Below are 20848 nucleotides of genomic sequence, written 5' to 3'. Positions count from 1 at the left end.
ATTAACAGGTGCGACTACCATGACCGCGTCGTACCCATGAGCCTCGGGGAGCTCGACGATGAAGTCCACCATGACGGTATGCTAGTGCTGGCCAAATATGATTATATTATTTTATGGGCATAATATATTATAGTCATATCATATTCAGAGCTCCAACACAATAATATATTTGTAGTATAGTATAATCATATTCAGCGCCAAAATATGAATATGTTACGAATATGCCAGCATTCGGGGGGGACTTCGGTCAGGTGTAGCTCTCCGTGCGGGAGCTTCGGAGGGCCTTCGTGCAGCAGCACAAGTCGCAGGTCGCAATGTAGCATCCGATATAGCAGGACATCTGTGGCCACCAGTAGTTGCGCTCTAGGGTTTTGAACCGCTGTCAGGGGAACCTCCCTTTCGGCCCGGAGACGCGCCCGATTCCGGTCCGGCCCTCCATCTCGCCCGCACAATCACTGATCCGTCAACGCCCTCCCAACGGTCGCCCTGGGACCTCGCCTGCAACGCCGCCCAAGCCTTCTGTGCCCGACAGCGGCAGCTACGGACAGGCAGTATATAGTCAGCTACCTAGCAGGCGGACCCTTAGAGTTTCTTCTCTTTGGATCCTCCCCTGCTAGGTCAGCTTCATTTGTATTCGCTTACCAATGTTCACGCTTTGGATCCTCCCCTGCTAGGACCTTGATCTCAGGCCTCCGGGGTTGCCCTTACAACCGCCCGGAACAGCTGGGGGAGCCAAATCAGCTTCTGTCTCCACTTCCGAAGCATAAACAAGTGGCAAAGGAAGGCTGCTGTGACTGTCAACAACAGCACGGTGCCAAACCCTCGACATCTAGCAGCAAACACAGACGCAAAAAAAATGGGCACCATCTGAGCCATTGCCGGACACTGCAGACAAGCCTGAGACGTCAGCCACTCCAATGTACTATTCCCCCTACCCTATGTACCCCTACCCTCCTGCATAATACCCTCAACCAGCACCCTTCCCACCAGTAGCATTTTATACTTACCCACCACCAATGTTCATGCCACCTAACTTTTGACAATTAAATGTATCTCCAGATAGTACATAATATACTATTTATATATATATATAACTATCTTGTGGCAGCAATGGCACGTCAATCCCGACGCGGGGCCAAGTCAGGTTTTACAATTACCTGTTTGAGCCATGGGAGTTGCAGGTAGCAGAATTTTGCGCAACTCCCAAAAGGGTAATTTCTGATAGTTCCGGGTGCCTCCGGCGCCAAGATTTGCCTAATTAGGAAATAATTGAATTGAAATTTTTTGCAATGAGTGTCACACTAAAAAATAGCATTTGAATTGAGTTAAATACTACAGTAGCACATTCATATTCTTGATGATATTTTGAAAATACTTATACTGATTGTTGGACAACACTGAGGACACCAAGGATGGTACTGACATATAGAGTCATAACAAAAGCAGAGCCACTACCTGTTTTTGTCACATCATGCTGCAGCCTGCATCTTGGATTCCGAGTAACAGAAAGGTACAATTTAGCCAAGGGCCAAATTTACTGTGACCTCCTGCCTTATATGGCAGTTTTACTAGTAGTCCAAACGCAAGACCGTACGTCATCATGCTGTCTGCTCAACCTTCTCATTCGTTGCTAGCGCACCAGCTACCCGATTTTGAGGATAGCTATGCACACAGCACCTTCAAGTTCCGGCCAAGGGGGGGCCCAACATTCAAATTATGTACATAGGGCCGAATGTTTTTTTTCTGGGCCTTCAGACCCCCCTCCCCCCCCTCCTGCCTTATATAGTAATGATCTCCCACGAAAACGTGACTGATACGATCAAAATCGCATCAAAATGATCGATAGAGGTCTTGAAAATGGAAAATGTGATTAAATTAAATTGTAACTAGGCTATTATAATGTTCCTATGCCTTTAAATGAACTTTCATATAAAGTTGTATTGCTTCTTGCATCATGATGATATGTTGATGCTATCAAAGACTGTGACAAGTTTAGTCACTTCACCAAAAAAACTGGGTTTCACTGCATTCAAAGGTATAAAATGGCATTTAACATGGAAGATCTACATATGAAAGGCCTCCTAAGTACCTCTTGAAGCATCCCTACACCAAACACAAAAGTTTTTTTTCTAGGCTCTGGACCCCCCCCCTTGCCCCATAGCCGTGATAGGCATCTTGCGCCCCCCTTGGTTCCGGCAGTGGAGCCGACCCCCCATCGCAAGGGACGAGCCAATCCCGCGTTAGTTTCCTGCTGGGATTAATCTTGCACTACTGACGGTGGACGCATCTAATAGCTTTCACCTGTTGCGCCCACTGACAACGCGCTCGACGACGTCCATATGAGGAAAAACGAGAATCCGAAGCAGGAGGAAGAGGAGGAGGAGGAGGCAGTCGCACCAGCCGCAAAAAGAAAGAGGGAAGCAACAGAGGCGAAGACGACGCTCGCCCCTGCGCCGGCCCTACCTGCTACAGTGCGTCACCGAGTCTGCTTCAGCGTGATGTATGAACCAGACTTCTAGGTGCCTGCTCTCGGTGCGAGTGCCGCTACTTACCAGCAATGGCGCTGCCAGCTCGACTTGGCCATCGCTCACGCCCGAACGCGAGGAACTGACTGCCCGGACCACCTTGAACAATATCCAAGCACAATACTACGCACGCGCCGCCCGCCTCGCAGAGCTCCAATGTCTTCGGGAGCACGCCGAGCTCAAGGCGGCCGGGCTTATCCCTCAAGACTCTCAACTGGCACCCTTCGATATTCCTCCGAGTCGACGCGCGCGACGTGGCTAGTAGACTCCATATGGACACCTCAAATGTGTATTTCTTGATGCCTTGATGCTGCTTGTTGTTGTATGTCTATAATGCACTCGCTTTAATGGTACATATGCGGCTCGCCAATAAGCTATGCCCGCGCAAGTCCCTCGCTGCTCGGAAATCTCTGTGCTTCATGTCACCCATCGGAAATGGCGACCTTCCCGCCGGCCTGCATCCTTCCATTCTCTTTATTTCCCTCATCCCGCTCATCTCCATCTAGCTTCCGTTTCTTTCCCGCAGGCACCGCCGCGACCGGCACACCGCCTCGCCATACCATCGACCCACATCCCCTGCAACTCCTGGTACAGCGGATCGTCAAAGCCAACACATTGCAGCCCGAACCACTCGATCGACGCCTTCCCGCTGGAGAACCGCTCCCGAATGCGGCCGTCCCGCGAGCGCCTTGTTGCCGCTCAGGCCCAGCGAGCTCAGCAAGGCCTTTCTCGTCTAGCACAAATGCTCGTCAGTACGGAGGCTTTGGTGATGAGCAGAAGAAGCGCACCGTATCCGTCAAATTCGTCGTCGGCCCCGAAATGTGGCTGAGGCTGAGCACATTGTAGACTCCCACATAGTATATCAGCGACCCGGCATGCACAAACAGCTCGTGCTCCCGACCAACCAAGCTGCTCAACGAGTCGTTGATCTCCCATCTCCCACCCCCATCTTCGTCCGCCACAAAGCGGTGCGTGCCCGAGAAAGCGAGCCCGTGCAGTCGCTCAGGGCCGCACCAGACCATGCGATGTGTCAGGTACAGAAAGGGCCGTGCGCGCCGCCAGTCCTTGACGTTGAGCAACCGATGGCCAGTGGACATTGCTTGGATCGGAGCCAGCGTGACGAAGCCCGGACGGCTGGAAGGACGAGGGAGGGCGTTCATGAATTCGAGGCGGAGCATCCTCTCTTCGTCCGTTGTCTGTGGAACAGGGATAAGTGCGTTAAAGTAGAAAACCAAAAGTACCGGATCACGCGCGCCATTCTGCGCAAGGGTCCGGAAGCGGTCCCGTTCCACGATCGCTTCGGCTAACTGCTTGGTGAGAAGTTTGTTCTGGCGCTGAACACCTAGTGCCGTGTCCTCAAGAACGATGTGGTTCTTTGCTAGGTTAGACAGCATGGCATTTGCTTCCGAGTATTGCTAAGACCAATGTAAGCACATTTAAGTGGTGCTCGCGAAGCAAAGTACCTTGGTCATGGTCTCCAGATCGCTTTCCTGAGCGGAACTGAATAAATAATGATCCAACTTCGACAACACATACCGTCTTCTTCAACTTCAAATCCTCTTCGATCTTCCCGCGTGCGGTTCTAATCAGCTCCGCGGTTCGCTCGTTACCTTCAGCAATGATGAAACGATGTGTAGAGGATGGTACCCACGTCGTCGCGTTCCTTACTGACAACATACAACTCCCCCCTCAGGTACTCCGATTCTTTCTTCATTTCCTGGACCCATGTTATCAGACACGACTGACAGGCAGGTCAGCTTTTTGCAACGCACCTCGCGGACCTCCGCTGCTACACGCATGATGCTGTCCTTCAAATTCTTGTTCTTGGTTTGCAATTCTTGATTCTCATTCTGCAACGTGCTTGCGCGCTCGGCCAAAGCCCAATGCTGCATCTGGAGCTGTTCGAGACGTGCTTCGATGAGCTGGAGTGGCACCAGCTTATTAGCGTCCTGTACCCTCCTCGGTGAGTGGAGATGTCAGCAAGGAGCGATCGACAGACTCCTTCGTGTTCTGTTGTCCGTTGAGTCTTTTTCAGTTCCTACACAATGTAGAGTTAGCGTAAGTGGCCAAGATCAGTATAATAAGGACGCACAATGATTTCCATATTAACCTGCTCTAGCTTATCTTTCGTCTCTTTCATCTCCGTCGTCTGGCGCGCAAAGTGCTGTCTTGTCTGAGTTCTCGTTAGCACAGTTCACAAAGCTTAAATAAACGAACGCGCCTGAATAAGTTCGTCGTTAAGCAAGGTCACTCGATGATCTTTCTGCTCTAGCTCCAGTCTGAGAGAGACGCGCATGGCTTCCGCCTCGGTACTTTCGCCAGCTAACTTCGCTTTCGATGCGGCCAGCTCCGCTTCAAGGGCATGGTGTTCTTTGAGGAGTGTGTAGAGCGCTTGACTGGTGGCTTCCGTGTCGTTCTGGCTCGCCGCTAGTGCCTACGCGAGAGGGTGTGAGTACAAGCTGAAGGACACGATCCGCAAATTGACTGACGCTCTGGAGCGCAGTATTCTCGCGTTGAAGAGCTCCCAGCTGGCGAAGAAGCGACTCGTCCTGAACACGGTTAGTCGGGACTCGGCGACGTCGGCACAGACAACGACAACACACCTCGTTTGAAGTCCGCGACCTTCCTTGGTCCAGACCTGACTGCCCAGCGCGACCATCCAGCGGCTCCCGCGCGTCGCTGCAGGCAGCCAGCTCCTGTAGCTCCAGCAGAGGATCGTCGCAGACGGGCTGACCGGGCGAAACGACACCCGCCACCTCGGGCGGCGCGCCATGCATGGCGGCGGGAATCAAGCGCGTCATCAGCGTGATCAGTGTGACATGGGGACATGCATGTGTTTCTTCTGGCAGCGAAAATTTTCCGATCAACCTGCCGTCTGCTGACGTGGCCACCGTGACGTTTTTGCATTTTCTTCCAATGCCACCACTCCCCGCAGTTCACCCCCGAGCTGCCCGCGCTTCTTCATGTCGAGCGCCGCGCCCGCAGCAGAATTATGCCCCACTGTTAACGACCGCCGACGGAAGCACACAGCCTCACGCAGAGGGCCGACGACTTACGGGGCGATCGTCCATTTCCGTTGTCTTCCGCCCATCCGCAGATTCCGTCTGCAAACTTCTGCGGCGGTACAGAGAACAACGTACAGAGTGTATCGACTGTCGGGACCAGCGCCATCGACTCAGAATGACACTGGGCCATGAATATTGACCGCAGTACTTATGTGCATATCGAGGTAAGCAACGATTCCATGGCAATGGGCTTCTTCTCCTGATATACTCACGCTTCTTTTGCAGGATCTTATAAAGCCCCGGGCGTTGGTCGATAGCAGCATTCCGCCCTCTTCTCCGCCTCAAGACCTGGTGTCTCTTTCCCACTTTCGTCACAGTATCCAGATTCTCGACTTGAAGTCCGTCCCTCCCCGCCATGCGATTCGCTGTCTTCACCAGTCTCTGTCTGTCACTTCTCGCTCTCGGAGGTGCGTTTCCGTCACTTACCCTGTCTTTCGACTAACTTGACCCAGCACCGGCGCCCACGAAGCGTCAGCTCGGCAACCTCGACTGCAACGTTGCGCGGCTTTCGATCATCAACGACGTTGCCTCTGCCCAAGCACTGATTGCGCAGGTCCAAGGCGCAAACTCCACGTGCGCCTCCTTCTCTTCTCCCCATAGCGAAACACTCATGCGGGACGCCAGCGCCACCGACCTGCCCACTTCTGCTGCGCTTGCCGTCGCACAAACCGGCCTCGTCACCGTTAACGCGGCCGTGCAGACGATCCTCGACGCCGTTCTGGAGAACAACAAGGCTCCACCGGCAGCGCGCGACCAGGTTGACCAGGGCTTGACTGCGGCGCTTCAGGGGCTGCAGAGCGCGGAGAAGACACTGAAAGAGTGAGTAAATCAACATATCGCCTCCTGTCCTGGGCGCGCTAATGGAAACGCAGTAAGAGCCTCAGCGTGACGCTGGCCAGTGTAACGCAGAAGATTATCAAGGCTGGAAAGGACGGAAACGACGTTGTAGCGAAATGCAAATAAGTCGCGGGTATGCCAGTGTAACATATAGAGTGGGAATGGAGCAGGCTGAGAAAAACCCTCTGAAACCGATACAGAGTCAATACATTTGTGAATCTTCCACGCCTTAAGTAAGTTTCAGCCCCAAAAGTGTATTACGCTTGGGTGCCAACCTAAAGCAAAGAAATCTATACATTCCTCCCCGACCTTATGCACCTATCAAGATTACAAAACATATCTGAACCACTTATTGTCAAACTCCGTGACATCCTTCTGCAACACCATTAGCCCTGCCCAAGCACCACCCAAACACGCACCATGCCCTCCTGTTCTGCGAGCCTTGCCCGCTCATCTTCTGACGGTAACTCACCCCCCGTCTTAAGCGCCACACGATCGCGCAGGCGATTGTCGTTCCACATATATGCTCCCAGCAACACATGGCACACTGTCTTCACAACATAGCCCGCCATCATCGCCTTCGTCGCTGTCGGGTACCCAGCAGACGCTTCAGACTGCAGCAGGACGTGGGGTCCGGCGATGTTCTAGAGGGACGCTTATCTATCGACGGATAAGTCTACCGGTCAGGGGAGACTTACTCCAATCTAGAGTCTTGTGAGTACCGGACAATGAACTACGAAGTTCAATAACTCACGCAATATCCCTTATGAACCCTTCAACAGTTGCAGAACGAGAGCGGCATCCATACTCACAATAAAGGTGACCACTGTCGTCACTTGGCGCTTCGTAAAGCCTCCGACATTCTACCGCCAGAGTCAGATCATGAACTTGAACGGCAAATAAAAGAGATTAAATACGCACGGCTGATACCATAACCAGCGAGAGCGAGAACCCGACCGACTGGAAGGACGTAAACCAAAACGCGACCAGGCGGCTGTTTCTCGATGATCAGCTCAGTCCGAGATGACTGGCGAAAAACATCAAGAAACGCACCCCCACTTTTGGTCATGCGGCGCATACGTCAGCGCCGCCGCTGCCACGATGCACGTCGCATTGCCCACAAACTGGATCGAGGGCGTCCAATATCAGCCGCAACGAAGGCCACAACCACGGAGGGTACTTTCCATCATAACCGCCCTGCTATTCTTGAACCTGCCCGCGAGATACCCGCTTGCGACGAGCGACCCGATCTGCATCAGGTTGCTCGGGATATCAAGCAGCGTCGTCTGGAAGCGCGTGAAGCCCATCCCGCTGATGATGATACTAGCAAACAAAGCAAGCGTGTTAGGAGCAGCGTGACCAAATGAAGGCTAGCAAACCTGGAGAAATTTGAAACGACTCCGTTGGGTATTTGAGCGGCGATGCTGGCCACGAAGAGCAGGTACGTTTTCGGATCGCAAAGTGCCTGCGCAAGCTGATACGACTTGAAGACCTTGTTCTTCGTCCCCGTCTACCGGCCACCTTGAACACTCATAGCCACTTTTATCGAGTTGCAACCCACCCGGTTGGCAGCAACGCGCCGAATCGCAATTGCCTTCTCGCGCTGATTGAGGAACCGCGCTGCGACGGGCGAATCTGGAAGGGTGATAAATAGAAACAGTCCCCAGAGGGTAGTCAGCGCGCCGAGTGCCTGGAAATGGCCATTAACTCTATTCAAATTTCAGCGTCGCAAATTTAGATGCGGCACACACAAGGAATATCAATGCCCAAGGCGGAACAGAGCTGTGGGTCGCGTGTCCGAGTCCGTATGCAAGAAAGTCGCCCACGATACTTGCGACGCCGTTGAAGCAGTACTAGTGCGTTTGGAAATGAAGAGTATGGAGACAAGAATAAGTGACGAACCCAAGTAAGATGCCGGACAGGCGTTTCCTCGAGCTTCCACCAGAGCGCTAGAATGAAGGTATCAGCGGAGCTCAGCAACTTGCAGGTGAACAACGAACGCGTCATTAATCCAAGTCCAGGACTGTGTACCCATTGTCAGCCAATGACGAATCGCTCAAGTCGCAGAACGCACGTAACGCACGCCTCCAGCACTCCCAGAACGAATCGGTTTGCCATAGTGCCAGCGAAAGAGCGACTGGCGGCCGTTGTCCTGTGGACCTGAGTCAACACTTCCAACTTGACAGACAACGCACATCACGACAATGCCCCATAGGAAGCAAATGCCTCCCAAAACACGGCCCGTGGGGTAGCGCTGCAGCATCCAGGTCATGGGCTCCGCCGCCAGAAGGTATCCGATGCAAAAGATGCTGGCAAACCAAGCCTGAAATAAGTTCATCGATTGACGTGGAAGAATGGGAGGGACGATACGAATTGGGCGGTGGTAATATGCAGCGACCTGGATGCGGGAGTGTTAGATACTGGGAGCAGCTGAACGCGGGGTCACATACGCTTTGATACCAAAGAGATTGGCATAATTGAGCGCGGTCTAACATACTAGTAGACATGGCAAAGGTAGGGCTCCAACCATTTCTGTGTACAAACATTATAACCATTTTTATTTTCATTTAGTTTACCATGGTATGTAAATGGTAAATAAATGAAAACAAATGGTTTAAATGGTTATTCCCTAATAACAATAGCAGACCAGTTCATAACTATCTTACTACTAGGAATATGTCTGGCTGCCAAATACATATAGTGTAGGACATACACCACCAAAGTGTCAACAGCTGTCAGCCAGCTGGACATTCCAGCTGGTTTCCACATAAGTCAACATCTGGGTCCAGGTAGTTTCCAGCTGAATTCCAGCAGTTCTGCTCAGCTGGAAATTCCAGCTGGAATCCAGATGACATATTTGTCTGTATCCCAGCACTTTATAATCTGTAGAACATTGACAAATTTTAATTTAGAGTTTGAAACTATGTCTGAATTTCTTATTACAAAATGAATTAACTACAACCACAGTATCTATAGGGGATACCAAATCAGACAATGTAAGTGCAGATGAAACATGTAACTTTAGGGCCAGTGGCATTGAGCACTTGGGGGACTTGACTTGGACTTGACGGTTGCCATCAGCAATTGAGCGCCGGATGCCACATCGTGACATGCTGTGCGGGAATTTGATCCGGATATTAAAATTTTCGTCACACCAAAGTGCGAATCATTCTTCCTTTTCCCCCCTCCCCTCACCCCAGAGGACAAGCGCTCCATACCAAGCTCAGCCGCCCTGGCCGCCATATTACCAATGGGACTTCCGCCCCCCACCATCCTCATCCACGAGGCATCTCAGCTGTAAGCTGCGAAACTTTCGTGAGTATATTGCCAACTCACGCTACTAGAGGTGGATCCGGGGCCAAATAACAGCACCACTCAGCGCCGCGAGCGCGAACACGCTACACCAAAGGAGTGGACACGAGTAGACACCCGTACGTCAGTCTGCTTATCTGTGTGATGCTCTGCTAACTTACTCGTCAGTGCCGCATGTCCCAGGGGCCCGAAAGAAGAACCTGTGGCCGTCCCGGAGGATAGCTCGTCGGAAAGCAGCGATGCCGATTCGGAGGAGGGTGATGGGGAGGTGCAGAAGCAGACGAGGCCAGCCATGAGTGCACGGGATCAGGTGCGGGCTCCGCCGCCGAACACGAACGCGCTGCACTGGAGTGGATATCCGTACGTCACTATGCTCGTTGTGTGATGCTGTGCTGACTTACTCGTCAGTGCCGCATGTCTGGGGGCCTTAATTCGAAGACAACCGATAGGCGATGGGGCTGCCGGCTATTGGGGGTCGCGCTCGTCTTCGGCCGGGCGGCGTCTCCGGCCGGCGTCCCGTGTCCCGTCATGAAGGGGACCTGCTGCATGGAGGAGTGAACATGGTTGTTGTAGGCAAACTCCGCGGCCGGAATCAGCTCATCCCAGTCGTCCTGCTGGTAGTTGGTGAAGATCCGCAAGTACTGCTCCAGCTCCTGGTTGACGTGCTCTGTCTGACCGTCTGTCTGCGGGTGGTACGCGGTGGACGTGGCGAGCTTGATGCCGATTAGACGCCAAAGTTCTCGGGTGAAGTCCGCGATGAACTGCGAGCCGCAGTCGGAGACGTACTTCTCCGGAGTCCCGTGGTGCCGCCAGACATTCCGGTAGTAGAGGCGGGCTGCCCCTACTGCATCGACCGTCGTATGACACTCCGAGAAGTGGGTGCGCTTTCCGAGGGTGTCAACGACGACCATGATTGCGTCGTACCCATGGGCTTCGGGAAGCTCTACGATGAAGTCGACGGAGACGGTATGCCAGCGTTCCGGGGGCGTTTCCGTGGGGTGCAGCTCTCCGTGGGGCAGTCTCCGGAGTGCCTTGGTGCGACAGCACAAGTCACAGGTCGCAACATACCGGCCGATATGGCGAGACATCTGAGGCCACCAGTAGTTCCGGGAGACCAACTCCAAGGTCTTGAAACGACCTGCGTGTCCGGCGACTCGGGTGTCATGGCAGAGCTCGATGATGCGTCTCCGGAGGTCCTTGTCCTTTGGTACAACGATCTTTCCCCGGAAATGGAGAAGACCGCCGGAGACGGCCCATTCGTCAGACCGCGAAGAGCGGGGGCCTCGAGCTTGACCTTGGACCTTAAGAAGTTGCCGGGCCGCTAGTGCGACGGGCTCCTCCAGGTCAGGCTCACCGGAGAGGGCATCACGGATGTCGCGGAGGAGTTCAGAGCCGGGACCGGAAACGGAAACGCCCTCGAGTGCGCGGACGTGGAAGAGTTCAGGCCGCAGAAGATCTGGCCCGTCAAAAGCCCTTCCTCGATGAACGCGTCGAGCTCGCGTTGCTCGAGGGGCGAGATGGGATACACCTTGCAGTTGGTGGGCTTAGCGTCGGGGACAAGCTCAATGGCGTGGTCCCAGGTTCTCCGCTCCGGTAGCGTGTCGAAGGACTCCTTGTTGAAGACGTCCTGGAACTCCTTAGCCCAGTCCGGGATCTCGGAGGGCGGAGGGGCAGAGTTCCTGGCAAAGGCTTCGGCCAGACGCTGTGAGACGGTGCTACCTGCGCATATCTCCTCTGAGGGACGGAACGAGGTGTAGAAGATGCGGTCACCATCTTCGAGCTGGTCATCTTCGTCATCCGGGTCCGAGTCCGGCGTCAGATCAGGCAGGTCGGAATCGAGACCGGAATCGGAATCGTCTCCGTCCTCAGGGCCAGAGAGGTCCATAGTGCAAACCGAGGGGAACGGGCCGGAGCGGAGACGCTTCTGAAGCGACCGGAGTCGCCGCAGCTCGGTCTCTTCGACGCGCTCTTCCTCACGGCAGGTCGAGCAATTGCGGGGGCACTGTGTCATCTTGACCTCCTTGGTTTCCCAATTGATCTCTGGGTTATGTTTCCGCAACCAGGAATACCCCAGGATGAGGTCTTGCTTGCCAAGATGGGTGACGGCCAGTTGAACTCGTTCGGCATGGCCCTTGTAGCGCAGGACCAAGTCCGCAATCTGTTTGATGGAGCCAGCGTCATTGGGGGTGCCATCGACATTGAAAACCGGAATCGGCTGATCGAGGGTGCGGACCGGAATGCCATTCCGAGCAACATAGTTCGTGTCAATGAAGTCGGAGGTGGCACCACAGTCGACAAGCCCAGAGAGTGAGAGCTTCAGCGCGCTGGTGGTGGACTCAAGCTCCAACGGGAGGTGGAGGGAGTTCGCCCCAGGGGCAGCGGCAACGGTGTACTGCTTGGGCAGTTTCTTTTCCCAGGCAGTGAGGCAGCGAAGGACGATGACCGGAGTCGCGGGCGGAGTCGGAGACGGAGTCGAGGCGGGGGCAGGGGAGGGTGTGTCTTTCGTTTCGGGCTCATTGTAGGGCAAGGAACTGCATTCATCATACAAAGAGGCAAAACGATTTATAGACGTGAACAAGGGCATACCAGTCACTCGTCGCGGGGGACAAAATCCTCTCCGGCCATCGACTCCGCTGCCGTCTCCGGCAGGGCAGCTGTGTCCGTGTAGCGGGCGATCAACTCCGCTAACATCTCGTCACCGAGTTGTTGGATCACCTCGTCGAGGATGTCCATCGAGCGGACATCGGCGGGGAGGGGGCAATCCCGGGCGAGATGGTTTGGGTCGCCGCATCTGAAGCAGGCGCGACGAGGGGCACCCCGAGCCCTGGTGCGATCCAACTCCATAGGGACGGGGGCCGGAGGCGCCGGAGCGGGGGCGTGGGCCGCGGGTGGCACGACCGGAGCCACCGGGTGGAAGGGGCCGGAGCCGGGATGCGGTTGACCGGAAACGGAGTCCGAATCAAACCGCCAGGCGTCTTGGGGGCGGCTGACTTGATCAGCTTGGCCCGGACCAGGGCCTCGTATTGACGGAAGGCCCGGGTGCGCCAGCTAAGGTAATCCCGGAGATCCGGGGGGTTGTTTGAGGACGTGATTCCGTTGTTGATCAAGGGGTCAAGTCTGTGGCGGAACTTGGTCACCTTGACCAACGCGTCTTCGAATCCGGCGAGGTCCATCAGGTCCTCGAAGTCGTCGGTGTACTGGTAGACATCCTTTGTGCCCATGTGATAGGCGGAAGTCTCCAGCTTGGAGAGAGCGTGATCTTGCTCGTTCTCCTCGACAAACCGGAGTCGAAACTCGGAAACGAACAAGCCCCAGGACGGAAACGGAAACGGGGCTTTGCTTCCGTGGCGCTCCGCCCATTGCTGAGCGGGTCCTTCTGCCATAAACGACATGGCATAGCGGACGGCCTTTTCCTCGCTCGCCTCTCCGTTGACCACGAAGGCCTCAGGGGCAAGGCGGGCGTAGGTACGGACCGTGTAGAGGAACGCGCGGCTGCGTTTCCGGTCGCCGTTGAAGGTGAACGGGGGGTTTGGTCGCAAGACCAATTTTGAGGCGAGGTTGATGTCGCCAAAAAGGGCTTCGGAGTCGCCCTGGACCGGAGTCGGAGTCGGAGTCGGAATCGACGTCTCCGGCGAAGGTGTTTGGGGTCCACCAGCATTATTAGCGGCGGCAGCGGCAGCGGAAGCCTGGTTGGTGAGTAAAGCAAGGGCCTCAGTTAGGCTATCGATTGAGCTGACTATATACTGCTTGTCCGTAGCTGCCGCTGTCGGGCACAGAAGGCTTGGGCGGCGTCGCAGGCGAGGTCCCAGGGCGACCGTCGGGAGGGCGTTGACAGATCGGTTCTTGTGCGGGCGAGATGGAGGGCCGGACCGGAGTCGGAACCGGAGTCGGACCGGAATCGGGCGCGTCTCCGGGCCGAAAGGGAGGTTCCCCTGACAATTTCACATGAATATGGATAGTTGTTGCATTTGTAGGCTTCCTCTTAAAGGAATCTATCACATGATCTGGCATCAAATAAGTCAAAGGCAATGAATCTTGATATGCATGCCCATCTAGAAGAGTATTATAAGGGAGAAAATGTCATCTTTCAGTTAAGTAAGCCTTATAGACTTAAGTATGTACGTACGATAAAATGGTTGATCATTTTATATTATTATATTACCATTTTTAACCGTTTTTAAATGGTAATAACCATTTACTAAATGTTTTCTTACCATTTTCATTTAGTTGGGGAGGTGTAAATGAAAACTAAATAGTTTGAGCCCTAGGCCGCAAAGGCTTTAAGTTGCCTATGATTCCCAGACAATTCGGAATTGTAGGTATATTTGAATTGCGAGCTGGATGTTGTCAATTGGATGGCATTGGCATCGGGCGCCACTGCTGCTGCGCATGCATCAGTTCCTCGCTTGCGGGCGGCTGCGCCGCCAGTGTGTGCCAGCGAGCAAAGATGGAGCCAAAATTTCACAGAGCTCGGGCTGGCCAGAGGCGTCGCCGGACTCGCTCCGCGCGCTACCAGTATTACCGCCAAAAAGAAAGAGCTCAAGAGAGCGACACTCTGACACAGCAGAATGATATATTGGATATGAGTTGAGCAGACATTCAAATTGTCAATTTACATTGAAAATTCATCAGAAATGGCCGCCTTTTTTCGGTTCTTTAGGCGGGCTGAGAATTGAGCAACTCTATTTGCAGACTCGGAGTGGGGCGAATGCGGCGGAGAAAAGGGCCGAACGGCGATGAAAGACCGCGACACGGTCGTCGAGGCGCCTGATCTTGCTGCGGATTTGTCGTGATTCTTCCAGTGTCGCCTCATGTTACTGTTCACGTTGAACGCGCGACCGCAGCCCGGATGTGGACACAGATATGCTGTGGACATGTGAGTACTACTGGCAGCGTGAATCTGGGAGACACTTACGCATCGCGCCCGTGTGCGTGTTCGTGTGGGTGCGCAGACTGCTCGGGCGGTTAAACCGCTTCTTGCATTGCACGCAGACGTGTTTCCGCTGATATGCTACTCGCGGTTGTTCCTCCTCGAGCTCGGCAGGTTCGCGAGTGTCATCACTGTCCGCCTGGGAGTTTTCGATAGACTGACTGGGCGATTCAGCGTAGTAGCGGGAAGGCGACGGAGAAGGTGAGGGACGAGGCGCTGACGAGGTGTTGGCTTCTGTGTTGGAGCTCTGGTATGGGGAGAACTTAATGGTGCCCGGCGCTTCCTTGGGATCGAGGGGGTGTGAAGAGTGTTGGGAGAGGCTTGGCCCGTGGAGTAGCGCGATGGGACCCGCATGGTTTCGACTCGGATAAGAAAGCAAGACTGTTTCGAGGTATAGAATGTTGTTCCGGGGAGAGGGCCTGAGCTTGTCTGTGAATGAGATGTTCGGGAAACATCTCGTGGATGCTCGGCAGCACGACTTTCTGGCCGGTGGTCATTGTGGCTGGGAGGAAAGAAGATATGGCAAAGAGGAAAATCCGTCTAGTCACGCTTTCAGACTTGCAGTGGTCATGGGGATATGGCACTCACCTCGGGCTTTCGAGGCGTCATGCTTCGAAGCTGTGCCGCGATCCGCAATTTAAATGAATGTGATGGATTGGCGAGACATAACAAACCGCAGTCGTATCGAAGCTTCAGGCTTTTACTAGTAAGTTTGTCGCCGGTCGGTCGCCTGTGGAAGCGTTGACAGCCTGAGGGATACGCGGGTGGCAACAGAAGTAGAGACGTCGTCCTGGATGTTCGGCGCAGCGGTGCGCGTTCCCTCTTGAGTCCTCTACTTGTTCCAGAAGAACTTGAATATGGCTAATCTGAGTCGAAGTTGTTGACGGTGGCCGGAGACAAGAAGGCTATTCGGCAGAAGCGGGTGGCCGGGTGGTCCGTGCGCATCATGTCACGTGCATTCTGTGCCATCATTTCTGTTTTGCAAGTACTCCCAAATAATGATGCTAAGAAAGCTAGTATATCCAATACCGTATTCCACAGTGTAGGTATTGACTACTACAAGTTAACCGAAGTCCTGTGAGCGACCTTGCCACGATGCTGCCACACATTCAAGTTGACAAACCTCAATACACATCATTCCTCCTGAGCTGCGGCTGCCAGTGGGAGATGCACAAATAGTGCTGCATAACCATGTCTATAGCCGATATCCGGACGCTTTGCATCTCCCTCCACGAAATCGGACTCGACCGCATTAATCTTGGTGAGCCTGGTGACCCAGAAGACGTCCGCAAACTCCAGCTTCTCGGGGTCGATAATCTGCCCCAGGTCCTCCCATGCGCAGTCCCGCGAGTCACGCACCTCCGTGTCCGCCTCCTCATACCCGCGCTTCCGCTTCAGCGGCGGAACTTTGACGGGGCACAGCACCTGGCCGGCATTCAACAGCTCCTGATCGTCCGTCGCATACTCATATCCGTCATCCGTCGCGTCTGGCATGTAAACCGCCTTGTCCGCAACGACAGAATACTGCTGCCGCATCTCGTTATCGCGGTCCTGAATCGGGTAAACCAAGCGAATCGCAACCGGCAGGCCAGCGTGCTCAGCCGCGATTCTGACCCGCGCATCAGGGCCGCGCAGTTCGGCCAACGCGCTGGCGAGAGAATGGTCCTTGTCCCGCGGAGTCCGGGGGATGCCGCTGTAGACATGCTGCAGCCCAAAGGCCAGCCATCCCCCTTCACCAACCGGAAACAACGCATCGGGCTCCGCCGCGAGCGTGCGCAGAGCGGCCGTCAGTGCCTCCTCGGGCCGGTCCACCACGTCAAGGAAAAGCTTGTACCGCAGCGCAACACGGTAGCCGTCGTCTATGCCAGCCTGCAGCGCGGTGACTTCGTGGCGGAAGGCAAGGTAAGCTGCCTTCGTCGGCTCCTCGTTTGTGGGGGAGAATCTTGTCGTCCGGCTCCGGTTCCCCTCCGTCAGCTTGATTTCACCGCCGGTATGTTGGGTGGGGAGAAACACGAGCAGCGTTCCGACGTGCGAGGCTGACACGGGTTTGACCTTGGTCTTCTTCGTCTTTGTTCCCGGGCCTGAGCGATGTTATTGAGCAATTAATACGGAATCAGGCTCACCGTAGACGCTCAGTCCGTCCAACTCGGCCCGCAGCAGCTGAGTTCCATCCTCACAGTAGTCCTTCACAATATCCGGCGCAATCTGTGCCACAATTCCCTGCACAACGCCGACATCTAGTGTCGGCATCAGCCGCTGGGAGTCTAGCCACCCAGCGCCGTTGCACGCGTTACAGAGAGCCCGGAGCTCGTTGCTCGAGGGATTGCCCATCTCGATACAGCTCCATCTATGGCCCAGTCATGTCAGTAGCCGCTTGCAGGAAGCTCGGACACCCACCCAGCAGTCTCAGACGAGTTGTATAGAATTCGCATACTGTTCTTGGTGACGAGTACAGCGCCAGACGCGCACAGCGCCTTCTCTTTCAGCGCATGATGAAAGACTTTCAGGTCGTGTCGAGGGTTGGTCATGGGGAGGGGGAAAGGATGCTACAGCAACCACACACACACACTCCCCTCGTTATATAGTCACAATGAGGGCAGTGCATGACAGTGATGTCTGTGGGTCCACGAAATTGAGAACATCGGCGTTTTTTGAATAACAACGGAAACAATAAACTCGTAGGATGTGTGGGTCCAACATGGAAGGAGGAACAAGACATGTGTGTATTGGCACGATGGGTCCGAAAATAGCCAGAACGGAGGCGAGCTAGCTATGAAGACGGTGTGTGCGCGTCTGGGTGGTCGACAAATAATGACGGAGGTGAAACGCCTTTAGAAGGCTGTCAACACACAATACTTCAGCAGACGAAGGCAAATTAGCATAACGACTCACACCTTCACAAATGTGTGTGCTTTCAATCGCTTCCTCCATCTCCTCTAATCCGACTTCACTTCTCTGGACACAGATTTGCGCTTCTGACCGCTTGCATGACCTTTGCATATCTGTCGGAGCTAGCTTGTGGAATGTGGGTCCGAAGGGGAACGGGACAACGTCGCAAAGGATTGCCATTTCTGCTCCACCTCGAGGACACATGTCACAGTCGCTGTCCATCGCCGCTCGCACTGTCCCACAAGCCGTTGCCGGCCATACAGCAATTAAACTTCAAATGACGACTGTGCGATGGATGTCAGAGGTGGCTATTCAAGCTAGAGAAGGCCACGCACTCGGGTTCCACACCAACGACGGGCTGCGGTTGCCTCCGGAAAGGCTTTCGAGTTCACATTGCATACGTGGCAGCCAGACGATACCGCTGCCGGGGAAAATGAGTCCACGGAAGCGGTATAGCAGCCATATGCACTTGCTAGATGCACTCTAAGCTCTCCTGAGGCTCAAATTGGTGGTGGTGGTCGATCTTGGGGCGAGATGCGCATTCATTCACCGGCCTACGTGTCTTTCGGTCAGCGCGGGGCAGGAAGTGGACGTGTGCCACATACCGTGGCGGCCTAGGGAGATGGTAGGGTCGGTCAACAGGAAGGAAGCATCAACGAAGACGAAGATGGGAGGGGGAGTCGTCCAAGAGAAAAAACGTGGCTGCTGACAAAGCCGGTGCTTCTCTTCCCGAAACGACCATCTTCATCAGCATCCCTCCGCGCATCACCGCCTTCACCACATCCCGCTGACGCAAGCCGCATATCCGCGGCTGACCAACACATGCGAATCCAAAGCAAATGCTGAATAATGGACAGAGACCTCGCGAGAGACGACATTTCGACAGGCCTCGCCTGCAGCGCCTTCCCAGAACAGACCTCATCTTCCCGCGCACACCCATCGTATCACCAACCCCGACCGAAGTCTTCTGGGTATAAAACGTGGTCGACGATGGCAGGACAGACACCACCAACATCCACCTGTCCCATTCTCACAAACCATGTCTGCTCTCTTGACCCCGCTCAAAGTCGGCTCTGTCACCATTCCGAATCGCGTTGGTGCGTCTTTTTTCGTCTTCAGTGCCTCCGTTCGCTGACGCATTCTACAGGAATGAGCGCGCTAACGCGTAGTCGCGCAACAAACACCGTCCCTAACGACGTCATGCTTGAATACTATGTCCAGCGTGCGGAAGGCGGCGCGGGCCTTATCGTCACCGAGGGCGTACTCATCACTCCCCAAGGGCAAGCCATCTTTCGTCCCTCGCTAATCCACTCTCTGACTCATTTTGCAGCACCGAATGGCAGGAAGCGCCGGGAATATGGAACCAGGCGCATATCGATGGATGGAAGAAGATTATCGACGCCGTGCATGCGCGAGGCAGCAAGATCTACGCACAAGTAAGCGTTATCGCCGCCGAACAATACATCTTACTGACCGCGTCCATAAAGCTTTGGCATCTTGGCCGTGTCAGCCATCCCGACGCTCCGCAACAGATTGCTGCTGGCGTTCCGGTTTACGGACCCTCGCCGATTGCTGCTCGGGGCGGAAAGTTTAGATTCCTCCCGGGCTCACCCGGTTATGTGACAGTAAGCTTCAATGACTCCAGTTACTTGTCTCACATATGGCAGCCAACGGAGCTCCCCGACCCCAAGACGATCATTGCGCTCTTCAAGCAGGCAGGTGTCAACGCCAAAGCAGCGGGCTTCGACGGTGTCGAACGTTTGTGACAACTTCCGTGTCTTTGGCCTCAGATGTTGACTCCTCCTCAGTCCACGCTGCCAATGGTTACCTCCCCAACCAATTCCTTGACTCGACTTCAAACAAGCGCACCGACTCATACGGCGGCTCCGCTGCCAATCGCTCGCGGTTCATCCTAGAGGCACTCGCCGCGCTGCAAGAGGTCTACCCGCAGGACGTCTCCATTAAACTCAGCCCCACGGGCGGGTACAACGACATGGGCATGCCGCTCGACGAAACGCTCGACACATTCGGATACCTCCTCACGCAAATCGACCAGCTCCCCAACCCCCTCTCTTACGTCGTCCTTGCGCGCTACAATCCCTTCCTGGACGTCGAGCTCGACGGCAAGCTCCGCGCAACGCAGTTCGACGTTGTCGAGGCGCTCAAGGGCTACGTCACACGTTCTCTGCTGTTCGTCAACTCTGCGCTCCAGGTCGCGGATGCGGAGGCGTATGTCGGGGACGGTACGGGCGTCGTCAAGGGCGTATTCTTCGGACTGCATTGGCTGACGCACCCCGACCTTACGCGGCGCATCGAGCAGGGCAAGCCACTGGACAATACACCTGATTTCGCGCATCTCTATGGCGCGGAAGGCGTCGACCCTGCTATTGGGTATACGGATTACAAAGTGGCAGTTTGAATGGGAGAGGGCCCGGGAGGCAGGATTCTAGGCTACACTTGCCAGTAAATGACTCTATTCAACTGGTATTAGATTGAAATTATTTGTTCATCCTTGAAAAGTGAACCTTAGAGGAGGTGCAGAATTGAACAGTCTCTAGGCTTCTTGGGCTCATTCCTGTTTACTTGATCCACCCGCCCTGAAGTGACTGGCCACATGAATAGTATTGAGATAGTATGCAATTGAGCCACAGTCGGGGACGGCACGGGCGTCGTTGTTACACGTATAGATCGTCAAGCAACTCCTTGTCCAGCCTTGGCCCAACCGCACATTCAAAGTTACGTGGATGAGTGTCCACGGTGAGCATGTTGTATTGACCAAAGAAAATGAGCACACACCTGTCCAGCCCATCGCTCATCTCCCAGACGGGCTCGATCTCATTACCCTCATCATCCCGTTTCTTCGCAACCTTGCACATCGCAAGCACCGTCGCGACAGCGATCCAGATGCTGTTGTCTGTGAAATACCGCCCGACGCAAATTCTGCTTGGAAGTTGTCAAATGTGGAGGCAGGACGAGACGACACCCACCGCCGCCCATAGCCAAAGGCATCGGTGAATCGTCGCCCGCGGGCCCTGGGAGGAATCGCTCGGGCCGCGTCAAGGAAGAGCTTGTACCGCGGTCCGCAGCGCAACACGGTAGCCGTCGTCTATGCCAGCCTGCAGCGCGGTGACTTCGTGGCGGAAGGGCGAGGTAAGCTGCCTTCGTCGGCTCGTTTGTGGGGGAGAATCTGGCCGTCCGGCTCTACAGCCGAATCAAACTCAAATGGAGCCTGTCGACGGGCTCCAGTTCCCCCAGAGCAGCGGCGAAAATTGAAGGGTGAAGGCTTTCGG

The 20848-nt window shown here is 54.7% G+C and overlaps 3 protein-coding genes across 3 annotated transcripts; 1 reads left to right on the top strand and 2 right to left on the bottom strand.

Moving 5' to 3' along the window:
* Positions 1-6754: 6754 nt before the first annotated feature.
* On the bottom strand, positions 6755-8934 carry MIND_00986100 (MFS general substrate transporter; the record flags this gene model as incomplete). Its single annotated transcript, XM_037366468.1, has 15 exons — positions 6755-6802; positions 6847-7071; positions 7126-7131; positions 7182-7190; positions 7240-7290; positions 7349-7421; positions 7640-7750; positions 7807-7937; positions 7989-8117; positions 8179-8280; positions 8330-8376; positions 8428-8450; positions 8502-8579; positions 8623-8825; positions 8878-8934. The coding sequence occupies 15 exons, from the start codon at positions 8932-8934 to the stop codon at positions 6755-6757; spliced, it is 1293 nt and encodes a 430-aa protein (XP_037217880.1).
* Positions 8935-15803: 6869 nt separating this feature from the next.
* On the bottom strand, positions 15804-17197 carry MIND_00986000 (Fe2OG dioxygenase domain-containing protein; the record flags this gene model as incomplete). The annotated part of the gene is made up of 3 exons (XM_037366467.1): positions 15804-16750; positions 16793-17016; positions 17067-17197. 3 exons carry the CDS (start codon positions 17195-17197, stop codon positions 15804-15806), a joined length of 1302 nt encoding a protein of 433 aa, XP_037217879.1.
* A 1400-nt stretch (positions 17198-18597) lies between these two features.
* Positions 18598-19977, top strand: MIND_00985900 (Oxidored-FMN domain-containing protein; the record flags this gene model as incomplete). The annotated part of the gene is made up of 6 exons (XM_037366466.1): positions 18598-18655; positions 18706-18838; positions 18889-18994; positions 19046-19183; positions 19226-19316; positions 19367-19977. 6 exons carry the CDS (start codon positions 18598-18600, stop codon positions 19975-19977), a joined length of 1137 nt encoding a protein of 378 aa, XP_037217878.1.
* Positions 19978-20848: the final 871 nt, after the last annotated feature.

Source organism: Mycena indigotica, assembly GCF_014461135.1.
Source record: "Mycena indigotica strain 171206Taipei chromosome Unknown Mind.scaff0008, whole genome shotgun sequence".
In the NCBI taxonomy this organism is placed as follows: Eukaryota; Fungi; Basidiomycota; class Agaricomycetes; order Agaricales; family Mycenaceae; genus Mycena; species Mycena indigotica.
The sequence above is the reverse complement of the archived record's forward strand: the minus strand, read 5'-3'. Positions and strand labels throughout refer to the sequence as shown.